General features: G+C 36.6%; 1 protein-coding gene across 1 annotated transcript; it reads left to right on the forward strand.

The window, feature by feature from the left end:
- The first annotated feature begins 9,259 nt into the window (after positions 1–9,259).
- On the forward strand, positions 9,260–10,252 carry LOC141403175 (uncharacterized). Its single transcript, XM_073985350.1, has one exon. The coding sequence runs from the start codon at positions 9,260–9,262 to the stop codon at positions 10,250–10,252; it is 993 nt and encodes a 330-aa protein (XP_073841451.1).
- The last annotated feature ends 1,829 nt before the right edge of the window (positions 10,253–12,081 follow it).

Consider the following 12,081-nt stretch of genomic DNA (forward strand, 5'->3'; position numbering starts at 1 on the left):
CCAACATTAAAAATTAAAACAAAAAATATGTATATAGATACTTTTTATTAAGGTAAGGTCACATTAGGCAAATATTTGCTCCAGCGACCGGCATTGTGCGCTTACTGAGAGCAAGTGAGCATAAATTCAATGTATTACTAACACCCACTTGATCTCAGTAAGCGCACAATGCCGGTCGCTGGAGCAAATATTTGCCTAATGTAACTCTACCTTAACTTTTAGAAAAATCGAAAAAAATATTGCCTATTTTTACGTAAAGGTAGAATGTCGCAAAAAATTGTCTGAGATATGATTGGAAGGCAACAATTTATTGTGATTTGAATGTAGCATATAAACTTTAAGTGCGTGTTTCTCGAAACTGCGTTTTTGAAGTAGGTGCCAACGATAGCTCTAAAAGAAATTTACCGATCTTCATATGACCTTATTATATTATCCATGTGAGCTTATTAAATACATAAAACGCTTGCCTTTAAGGGAGACAGATTAAAACAATTATTTTTCCCAATTTGTTGACAAAAACAGTCAATTTTTTTCGTTAAAATAGAAATTTTGACAGCTCAAAATTTTTTTAAAAATATTTTTTTAATTCTGTTTTATGAGGTTCCTAAAACGCTTACAAAAATATGCTATGATCGGCCCATCCGTTTTCGAGCTATCGTTGGCACCGCAAAACGCTTTTACAAAAAGATGGTTTCGCAGATAGTCATTTACCTCAAGAATATGCACTATTTTTCAAGAACAAAAAATCCAATCGTATTATAAGATGTGCTCTTTGAGATGAAAGAAAGTATAGTTTCACCGAGTCTTAGCAAATTCCAATCAGTTACTATTAAATAGGGGTCACATTCTACAAAGCTTCGTCTGAGGTTACCTTATATGGAGTTATTGTATTTAGTAGTTTAAGGGTCATTATAACATCCTTTCTTTTACTATTGGATGGATTTGAAAACGCAAAAAAAAACCAATTCGGATGCATTAAAAGTGTCATTTTCACACTAAACGTTTATACAAAGAAGGTCCTCCTTCAATTTTAATCATTACTTTCAACTTTAAGTTAGCCGAAACGCTATAAATCTGTACGCAAAATCCAAACTATAACAAAAGAAGAGTTCTAATAAAGGGGGTATTTGGATTATAGTATATTCTCTTATTATTTTGATCTAGTAATCTATATATATAAAAAAGGATGATGTTAGTTACTACGCTTATAACTCAAGAACGGCTGAACAGATTTTGACAATTCGCACCAATTCGGAATGGTCTCATGGCAGAAAAGGATAAAACCTAAAAAAATCGCTAAAATTTACGAAAAATTTGCAAAAATATTTCTTCATGAAAGTCAATTTTTACACAAATTTCTATCGAGCTTCGCGTTTGGAGTAAATCTTGGCACTTATTTGGACAGTTTTTGGCGAAAATTGTATTTGCGCCTACTGTGAGGGTCCATTGTACGCCTTTGTCAATTTTTGAAAGTTGTACAGAATTTTTTATTCACAATCAAATCGATTTTCAAGCGTCTTTTTAGGAAATTAACAGCGAAAAATGGTTAAAAGGGCTTAGTTTAGAGTTTGTAAAGATTAGTGGTGGTTTTGGTCAGATACCGATTGAAAAGACTAAGACGATAATGCCAAAAGTGGTTTCCACAGTTTTGAGGAAAAAGGTACAAATCCACAAAATTGGTGGGTTAATTGAAACATCAAGAGCTCCGAGGTAATTTCATTGGAAGTGAAGTTGTGGCATCTATCTATATATATAAAAAGAATGATGTTAGTTACTACGATTATAACTCAAGAACGGCTGAACAGATTTTGACAAATCGCACCAATTCGGAATGGTCTCATGGCAGAAAAGGATAAAACCTAAAAAAATTGCGAAAAATTTGCAAAAATATTTTTCGAAGAATGTAAATTTTTCCACACATTTCTCTCGAACTTTTGCGTTCGGAGTATATCGTATCACTTTTTTACAGTTTTTTGGCGAAAATGGTGTATGCACCACATGCTATTGACTTATTAAAAGATCTCTATGTCAATTTTTAAAAGTTCTATAAAATTGTTTTATTTAATTTAATGTTAGTTTTCATTTTATTCAAACAATTCTCTGTGCAAATTAATTGCGAAAAGTAATTTAATACTAGCAGCTTCAATTGATATTACCATTCTCTGGATTGTTATTTTTGGAAAATCTAATAGGAAGTACGCTGGCAGAATATAACGGATATTTTCAAATGACTTCGAAGTTAATATTATTGAAGAACACGGATTGAACCTGACATTGACTGGCCGTTCTATTGATGTGGTTATTATTATTTATGTAACCCAAAATTGATTATTGTGTTCGTTGTCATCGACCCCACATACCCACGGCCAAATTCACCATCGATTTGGATCTTTGTTACCATATTCTTATTTTCATCAACTCAACAACTTGCATTATTCACATCATTGCATAGAGTTCGTGCGTAATCAAGGGATCCATATTTAATATGAATAACGAGATGCGAAACCGAGGTGGTTATGAAGACAGATAAAAAATGCAAAAGGTTGGTTGAAGGTATGTCGATTCTGTGATCGGATGTTTTTGAGAAAACCGTCCAATGTACATTAGTTTCCAAAGCCTTTGATTAGATCAATGCTTGCCTCAAATTCTCTTCAATGTGGTACTTTAAACCAAAAGAAGCAAGTTGGGCTGGGCCGAATTTTTTATACACACCGACGCGAGTTGTACCTTAGTAAAACGGAACCATTAGTTTCTGTTCGATTTTGAAAATACTAAACTCTACGGCTTATTCCCAGGAGCCGTGGAATATGTTAACTTTCTTTTAAACCAGGTTTAACACGAATGAGACATCAATATTTGCTACGCATTCTGAATCCGAAGTACCATGTTACGTTCATTCCATTTGGACGATAATATGGACCAATGTCTAAAATTTTTGCCGATAATTTTTTTTAAACACTAGCCTCATTAAATGGCAAATTAGATCTGGATGTACTCTTATGTTTGGGGTATACCGAAATGGAGATGTATGCCAACAATTTTTCATGGAGTTTTCTGACCAATGGAAACTTTAAACGTGAGATTAAAGCTAATTCAGTTAGAAAATTATCTTAGGATTACTACAATTGACTAAATAAAATTAAATTCGTTGTGAGTCTATGTTCATTTCATCAGATCGACAGACGGACAAAGTTAAATCGAATTAGAAGTGTATGCTGATCAATAATATACATATGTATATACTTTATTCTCAGACAAAAAGTAGAGTTGTAATGAATGAACGGAATGGTAAACATCTTATGGTGAAGGGTATTAAAATGAATGTTTGCCAAAAGCTTCAAAATCGAATGTACCTCTTCTATGGGGCCTATATTAAAGAGTACACTACCTATACCTACAATTCGCGGTATGAATTATTACCCATATCGAATACTAAATACCAAACTTCAGTCATTTCGGTAGGATAATGTGGCTAAAATCTTCAAAATACTGAAAAACGGGAGGTACCTTCTATGGGGGCTATATTAAAACGTGGATCTATACTGAGAAATGTATGGGAAACATTTTGTAGCTCCAAAGAAAATTTAATACGAAATTTTTGACCCAGTTCGGTGAGAAAATGTGACTAAAACCCTTAAAAACCCTTAAAAACACTTAAAATCGGGAGGTGGCGTTCTATTAGGGCTATATCAAAACATGGATCGATATAGCCTTGAAAATGGGTTATATCAAGATCCTAGGAGTAGTATAAACTTCTGTAGCAAAATAAAAGCTCTGCGAGCTGTTTCTTGATTTCAATAGGCTATATCATAATTATAATTATGCCCTTCATTGTACTGAAGATATAAAAAAACTTTATATAGCAATAAATATAAAATGTATTCGAATTTAAGTAATTTCATTTCAAATTCATCTCGCAATAGCCATGACAATAAATGTATTGCAAGTCAAATAATCAACTTCAATGTACGTTTAATGACTGCGAGACGAAGTTCGCCGGGTCCACTAGTTAAATATAAAACTCCAAAACAGAAAATTTTATTTCAAACTTTTCATTTTCTGTTAAGTAAGTGTGCATAAATGTAATTGTCTGTTTTTGTGCCTACAAATATTTATGAAGTTTCGAGCTGGTACGATTTATTTTTGTTAATTAAATTTTTTTATTATCTATATATATAAAAGAGTAGTGAGGTGAGGTATTCACTGACTGAGTGATTCATCACCGCCCAGACGAAACCGCTGAAGCTAGAAAGTTAAAATTTTAGGTGTAGGTTGCTGTTGGTGTGTAGGGGTGAGATAAGGCTGGGTTTTTGGAAATTCGACCCAGAAGTGTACGATAAGTACTAAAAGGTACTAAATATGGTACCCTTTGTATTAGGGAAACGATAAGAGCTAGAATTCTGAAATTTGGAATGAGGGTAACTGATGGAGATCTAGAAAGATGTACCAAAGGGTTTTTGGAAAATCGACCTCTAAGTGTACGAAAAGTACTAAAATTTACAAAATTTAGTACCAATTGTATATTTTGAACGGATATAGCTAGAATCATGGAATTTGGTATGGAAATCAAGGTTGGGAAGTGGTGTTGATGTAATTAAATGTTTTTGGAAAATCGTACTAATGTGTACGAAAAGCACTAAATGATACTAAATTTAGTACAAATTATATTTGGGTGAACGGATAGAACTGGAATCCTGAAATTTGGAATTAAGATTAGTGTTGAAGTGTATGATTGAGACATGAGGGTGATTTTGGAAATTCGTACTCATGTGTACGAAAATTACTAAATGGTACTAAATTTAGTACAATTTGGATTAGTGTGAACGGATGGAGCTGGAATCCTGAAATTTGAAATTACGGTCAATTGTGGAGAGTAACGAAGAAAACTTTTTGGAATTCGAACTATAAGTGCACGAATAGTACTAAATGGTACTAAATTTAGTACAATTTGGATTTGGGTGAACGGATAGAACTGGAATACAGACATTTGGAATGAGGGTCACTGATAAAGAGTAACAATGAAAGGTTTTTGGAAATTCCAACTATAAGGGTACGAAAAGTACTAAGTGGTACGGAATTCGCTGTATTTGCGTGAACAGATTACTGTTGGAGTAAGGATTGAGGTAGTTTTGGAAATTCATGCTTATGGAAAAGTGCTAAATGGAACTACATTGGCTATAAATTGGGGTTAGGTGAACGGATAGAACTGAGATATGAAAGTACATTTTGGAAAATCGTGTACGAAAACTGCTAAATGGTACAAAATTTGGTACCTTTTGGTATTTGCTATATGGTAGAGAATTTTGTACAATTTGTCACTTTGTAAAGGGTAGAACTGGAATTTTGAAATTCGGTACTACATTAGCAATTGGTGTTTAGAGTGGAGGTAGGGAGGAGGTTTTGAAAATTCGTACTTTTTTATACAAAGAGTACTAAATAGTACTATAATGGGTTTCAGGAGAACAGATATAGCTGGAAAAGTGAATTGGGGTTAGGATATATGTTGAATATAAGGAAGTAATCTTTTAAAATACACTAAGTGGAGAGGTACCGTTATATGGGGATATAGGAAAACGTGAATTTTTATGGTCATTTTGGATTTTTATGGCCATTTTGAATGCCGAAAATTTAACGGACCTATTCGGGTTCTGGGCGAAACCGCTAAAGCTAGAACCTTGCATTGTAAATGTGCGTGATTGTTGTTGTGAAGGCGTGAGATAAAGTTTAGTGTTTGGAAATTCGTACTGGAAGGGAATGCTGTGTTAGTGAAGGGTTAAAAACAGGAGTCAAATCTGAAATTTGCAATATGATACGTAGTTTTGGAAATTCGAAATAAAAAATATGGTAGTTGTGTAGGGATGCGATACTTCAGATTTTTTTTGTAAATTCTGACTACAATCGAAAAAAATATTGGTAATAATAAAAATAGGTCTTAGTACAACAGAATCTCCAGTATTCACCATTCCCGTATTAAATATTGTTTATATATATGTTGTTCCCTTTCCGCATACGAAGTAGCGGGCATTTGCTAGTTTTTTTATATAAAGGGACAATTTGAGTTGACACTCGGATATAAATAGGATAAACCTGAACTATATGCTTGAAATGCATTCTTAAGGTTTTTAATTATAGGTAAAATATATGCCAAAAATAGAAAAAACCTCTAGCTTGGCATGATTCCGTTGCCACCAAATTATTATGAACTTTTTTTTATTTATGAACACAATGCATGAATCTTTACCAAATACTTAAGTATCATGAAAAATATATTTCAAAACCCGGGTAACTAAAAATTAAAAGTGACCATTAAACTACTAGGAGGACCTTCTTGGCATTAAGTTTTAATGTGAAAATTATAATGCTTTATTTTACGTTTTCAAATCCATCCAATAGTAAAAGTAACCATGTAATAGTAGCCCAAAGACTAATATTTGATATTTTATAAAATATTGTTTAAAATTATTAGCATGAAAACGGCCCAAAATGGATTTGGGCCGCCCATCGGCCCAAAATTAAAAATTATTTTTTATTCGGCCCAAATTTGGGCCGAAATGCCCAAAACGGCAACACTGGTGCAGAACATAATCATAGATCGTTTTAAGTGCTCTTCTCTAAACCTGTTATCTCTATAGTACATGTACGTCGTGTTGTTTCTGAGTACTTGCACAATAAAAATCAGTCCAATTCCAGACGTTCCAGTTTACTTGCATTCAACGTGCCGATTTCATTCTGTTGCGAATCTACAGTTGAATGCCGAACAGGATTTGTATTCATAAGCGTTATAAGCTAAGATACAGATTCAAACAGATACATCGGCACAGTGGGCCGAAGAGTAATAAAATCGGGCTTATACTTATAAGTTTATTTGCATTAAGGAATCGATTATCGATTATTTTGAGTACAATATTCCTGTTGTGAAACTTAACTACATACATCCCCTAGTATACATTTGTCTAGGATAACACTCTTGCAACAGTGTTCACTGTAATAACAATTGTCAGCAGTTCAAGTTTGGTCAAATATATTTTTTTTTTTCATTCACGGATCAGTCAGACTATCTTCTTATTTTGGGAAAAATAATTTTGTGTTGCAATCTTATCTTCCAGTACAAAATCATCCTACATGTAATCATACCGCCTAATTGTCATCTCCTACTGCTATAACAAATATCAATTTGTCACTCGTTCTATATTACCGGTATCTAAATTAACTCTTCTTTGTCTATCTACTCTTCTGATACTACAAGCTCTCCTCACAGCTATCATCTTCGCTGTTTTTAGCCATTTTCTGCATCATTTCCAAATAGCCAAAACCTGTTATAGGTCGTTTTGACCCTACAGACGAATAGAGGTACAAGGTACCTAACATCTTCGTTACAAACCCTTCCTCATTTAAGGCTTCAATTCCCCTTTTTTCCAATTCCTGGTTTAAAATGTCACTGGACCAATTCATACGCTTCGCCGACAACCTGGTAGAGTTCGAGGCTTCATTAAATGGTAACGAGTTACCAGTAAGCACTCGCTGTCTTCTCGAAACACATCAGGATGAAGTCAAATGTACGTGGAAAAGCCTGAAGCAAGTCTATGACAAGTGCTTGGCTGATCTTGCTAATAAAGAGGAAGATGAAGATAAGGACAAAACACAGGACGAGGATGAAGCGTCTGTAATAGAGACGGTGAAACAAAAATACATGAAATCCTATTCGACATACTGTCGCATTATTTCAAAGCTAAACGAATCTATTGAAAACTTTTCATCCACGGTTCCTAGTCCAAGTCCTAATCCCCCCTCGAGTAATAATGCTACATTCCACCTTCCGCCAATCGAACTCGCCACATTCCATGGTGATTATAAATCGTGGCCTTCGTTCCGCGATATGTTTACGGCTGTTTGTATCCGTAATTCCAAATTAACCTCCGTTGAAAAGCTTTTCTAGTTGTACCAGAAGACCAAGGGTGAGGCTCATGAAATAGTTGCTAAGAGTCCTGTAACCAATGATGGCTTCACTACCGCTTGGAGCAATCTATCTGCTCGTTACGAAAACAAGCGAATCCTTATAAACGGACAGTTAAGGGCATTATTTAATCTCACAGCAATTTCAGCTGAAAACGCAGCTTCGCTTAAGAACCTCCAGAGAGATGTAAATGCATGCATATCTACTCTAAAGGATTACAAAATCGATGTCGAGAGTTGGAACCCAATTTTCGTTTTCTTGTGTTCTAACTGTCTTCCTGACTCGACTCTCACTCTTTGGGAACAGACCTTAAGTGATAAAACCCTCATTCCAAAGTGGTCGGACTTGGACGCTTTCTTAACTAACCGGTATAGGACGTTAGAGTCAGTCTCTGATATGAAAAATGTCCATAAAAGTAAGACACTTCTGTCCAGTTCTAAATCAGCTTCGCCGTTCAAGGCTGGTAACTCTAAAATAAACACATTCCAAGCCAATGTATCCAAGCCTAAGTGCAAACTTTGTCCAAACGATCTCCACATAATAAGAAAATGTCCCAAGTTTCTGAACATGAACTACAACCAAAGGTTAGCAGAAATTAAAAGTCATAACCTATGCCTCAATTGCTTCTCTAGCTCACATTTACTAAGAAGTTGTAAAAGCAAGAATTCCTGTTTTAAATGCAACAGGCGCCACAACACTCTCTTACATAAGGATACGGATAGCATCAACCACCAGCATCCTAGAAGTTCATCTCCCAGCTCTTCTGCAGCACCTTTTACTCCACGAACCTCAACTTCAATACAGTCCACTCAAAAATCTAAAGGCGTAATTCAGAATTGTTTTGCCTTAAATTCCAAAGGCGTCTTGCTAGGAACAGCACTAGTGAAAATCTTATACTGCAACGTTGATTATACGGTACGGGCGCTAATTGATTCTGGTTCAGAGGGGACATTTATATCTGAAAAGATGTTTAACCTTTTAAAGCTCCCATCTAAACGAACCGCGGCAAAGATATCAGGTCTGAACAATTCGGTGTCAGCCGATGTGCAGAAGGAATGTCAACTCACAATGGGTTCCAATACCGACGAACATTTTCAACTGCACCTTTCCGCATTAGTTGTTCCCCATCTCTCGAACAATCTCCCTTCTACAACGTTAAGCATGGACATTGTTTCCAATCTTCCTGATCTTGAGCTGGCAGATTCACGATTTTACGAAAGCTCAAAAATCGACATGCTCTTAGTTGCTGATGTGCTGCCTTCCATAATGTTGTCAGGTTGTAAGCATGGAATCTGTGGGTCCCTAATGGCTCAAGAAACAGTCTTCGGCTGGATCCTAACTGGACCAGTTCCGAACCAAACCATCAGCTCATTCTCAACTCGTGTCTCGTACTTCTGTGAAATCTCTGTTGACAAAGAGATTTCACGTTTTTGGGAGGTGGAGAATATTCCATCCAAACAAATTTTGTCCAAATCCGACCGATTCTGTGAGGATCTATATCAAAAGTCGACGACTCGCAATGAAGAGGGAAGATATGTGGTGTCTCTTCCATTTAAAGAGGAATACTCACCACTTACCAGCTTGGGTTATTCGCGAAATAGCGCAATGTCTCAATTTCTTAGTAACGAGTGTCGTCTCTTACGTGACCCACAACTTAAGAAAGATTATGATAATAATATTAATGAATACATAACATTGAAGCATGTGTCTCCCATACAACAAAATGGTCCTCTGTTGAACACGTCTTGTTTCTATCTACCCCATCATGCGGTGATAAAGCCTGACAGTACTACCACGAAAGTTCGAGTGGTATTCAATGCTTCTTGTCCTTCGTCAAACGGCCTTAGCCTGAATGACATTCTGTATACCGGTCCTGTATTACAAAACGACTTAACTATTCTGATTCTTAACTGGCGTTTTTATCGATACGTCTTCAATGGAGACATACAAAAAATGTATCGACAAATCCGTGTGAATTCTGATCACACTTCCTTTCAACGAATCTTGTTTCGTCAAAGTCCAGACGATCCAATACAAGATTTTGAGCTGGCAATAAGGACAATGATGCAACTAGCACATGATATCCAAAGCACTTTCCCTATTGCTTCTAAGATTTTGAGGTCCTCAATGTATGTCGACGACGCACTGGTAGGGGCACATGATATCCAGTCAGCCATTCAAGCCAGGGATGAGCTAATCAAAGCATTGTCTTCAGCGGGATTCTCCATGCGAAAATGGACTTCTAACTCCAAGAAAATTCTACAAATCCTGAGGACTTGTTACATTCAGATTTCCTGAACTTTGATGATTGCAGTATGGTAAAAACCTTAGGAATCCGTTGGAATGCCCGTTCGGACGATTTTTTCTTCTCCACTACAACGCTTTCCGCTGATGGGGGATTCACTAAGAGGGCTGTTTTGTCACAGATTTCTAGACTGTTTGATCCCGCAGGTTGGCTAGCACCGGTAATCATATTAGCCAAAATGATAATGCAAAACATTTGGATGGAAAAGACTGAATGGGACCAGGAAATATCAGTCGAACCTCTGCACTTGTGGAAAACATTTCGTGGTCAATATCCCTTTATAAACGAAATTCGAATTCCTAGATGGGTCCATTTTACTCCAGATGCTGAGGTACAATTCCACGGTTTTTCCGATGCCTCAGAAAAAGCATATGCTGCTGCCGTTTATGTCCGAGTCCTTCACCAACATCAAATTTATACTAGCTTGATCTCCTCCAAAACAAAAGTTTCCCCCATAAAGACTCTTTCCATTCCAAGACTGGAACTTTGCGGGGCAGTGATGTTGGCAGAGATGATAGACAATATTCTTCCTAAATTTGACTTACAAAATTATTCTGTGTTTTGCTGGACAGATTCCACAATAGTGTTGTCCTGGTTGGCAAAACCACCTTGTTTTTGGAATACCTTTGTGGCAAACAGAGTGTCCAAAATAGTCCAAGTGATTGAGCCTTCTCAATGGTTCCACGTTGAGTCCATGTTTAATCCAGCGGATCTAGCTAGCAGAGGTGTATATCCAAAAGATTTAATCGATAGTTCTCTATGGTGGAAGGGACCGAGCTGGCTATCTAAACCGACCGAATTTTGGCCCAAATCCACTCCATATATTGATCCTGAAATCGGGCTAGAGAGAAAATCCTTGCAGGTTCATTTTTCCTATTTCGACCAATACGAAGATGTTCTGAAAAGATTTTCCTGCTTTTCCAAAGCCATGCGGATTATGGCGTACGTATATCGTTTTATCCAAGCTACGCATCCAAAGCACAAAGGTAATTACCAAAGAAAAGAAACTAGTTTAATTTCACCAAGTGAAATGTCTTACGTTCGAAAGCAGTTAGTACGCATAAGTCAAAAAGCAGAATATCCAACCGAATATGCAGCGCTTCTAATCGGACAGGCTTTGTCCTCGAAAAGTAAGCTATTGAATTTGAATCCTTTTATGGATTCAGATGGACTGATGAGAGTGTGTGGTCGTTTGGAGGCCTCTCCTAGTCTTCCGTTTAACGAAAGACATCCTATTATTGTCCCGTATAAGTGTCAATATTCAACCCTTTTCGTTTCATTTGTCCACAAAATTACTCTTCATGGCGGTAACCAACTGGTACTTCGTTTGGTTCGCAGCCAATATTGGATACCAAAGGTTCAAAACTTAATAAAAACTACTATTCATAAATGTCATCCGTGTATCTTATACAAGCGAAAATGCCAAAAACAGTTAATGGCAGCTTTACCACCAGAAAGGTGCAGTTATTCTCGACCATTCACACACACAGGTCTAGACTTTGCCGGGCCATTTGAAATAAAAAGCTATGCCGGGCGACGCTGTAGAGTAACTAAAGGATATACTTGCGTTTTCGTCTGCTTTTCCACTAAAGCAATCCACCTCGAGGCAACTTCCGATTTGTCTACACCGGCTTTCCTGGCTGCTTTCAGCCGCTTCGTTTCCAGACGGGGCTGTCCTCTTCACTTGCATTCCGACAACGGAATAACATTCGTTGGGGCCTCCCGTATCCTCGCAAAAGAATTTATCCAATCCTCTCACAAAGCTCTCACCTCCACATACTCCCATCAAAACATCTCCTGGCACTTTATTCCACCGGGCGCT

The sequence above is a fragment of the Musca autumnalis genome, unplaced genomic scaffold (assembly GCF_047663935.1).
Source record: "Musca autumnalis isolate F117 unplaced genomic scaffold, ASM4766393v1 scaffold_4, whole genome shotgun sequence".
NCBI lineage: Eukaryota > Metazoa > Arthropoda > Insecta > Diptera > Muscidae > Musca > Musca autumnalis.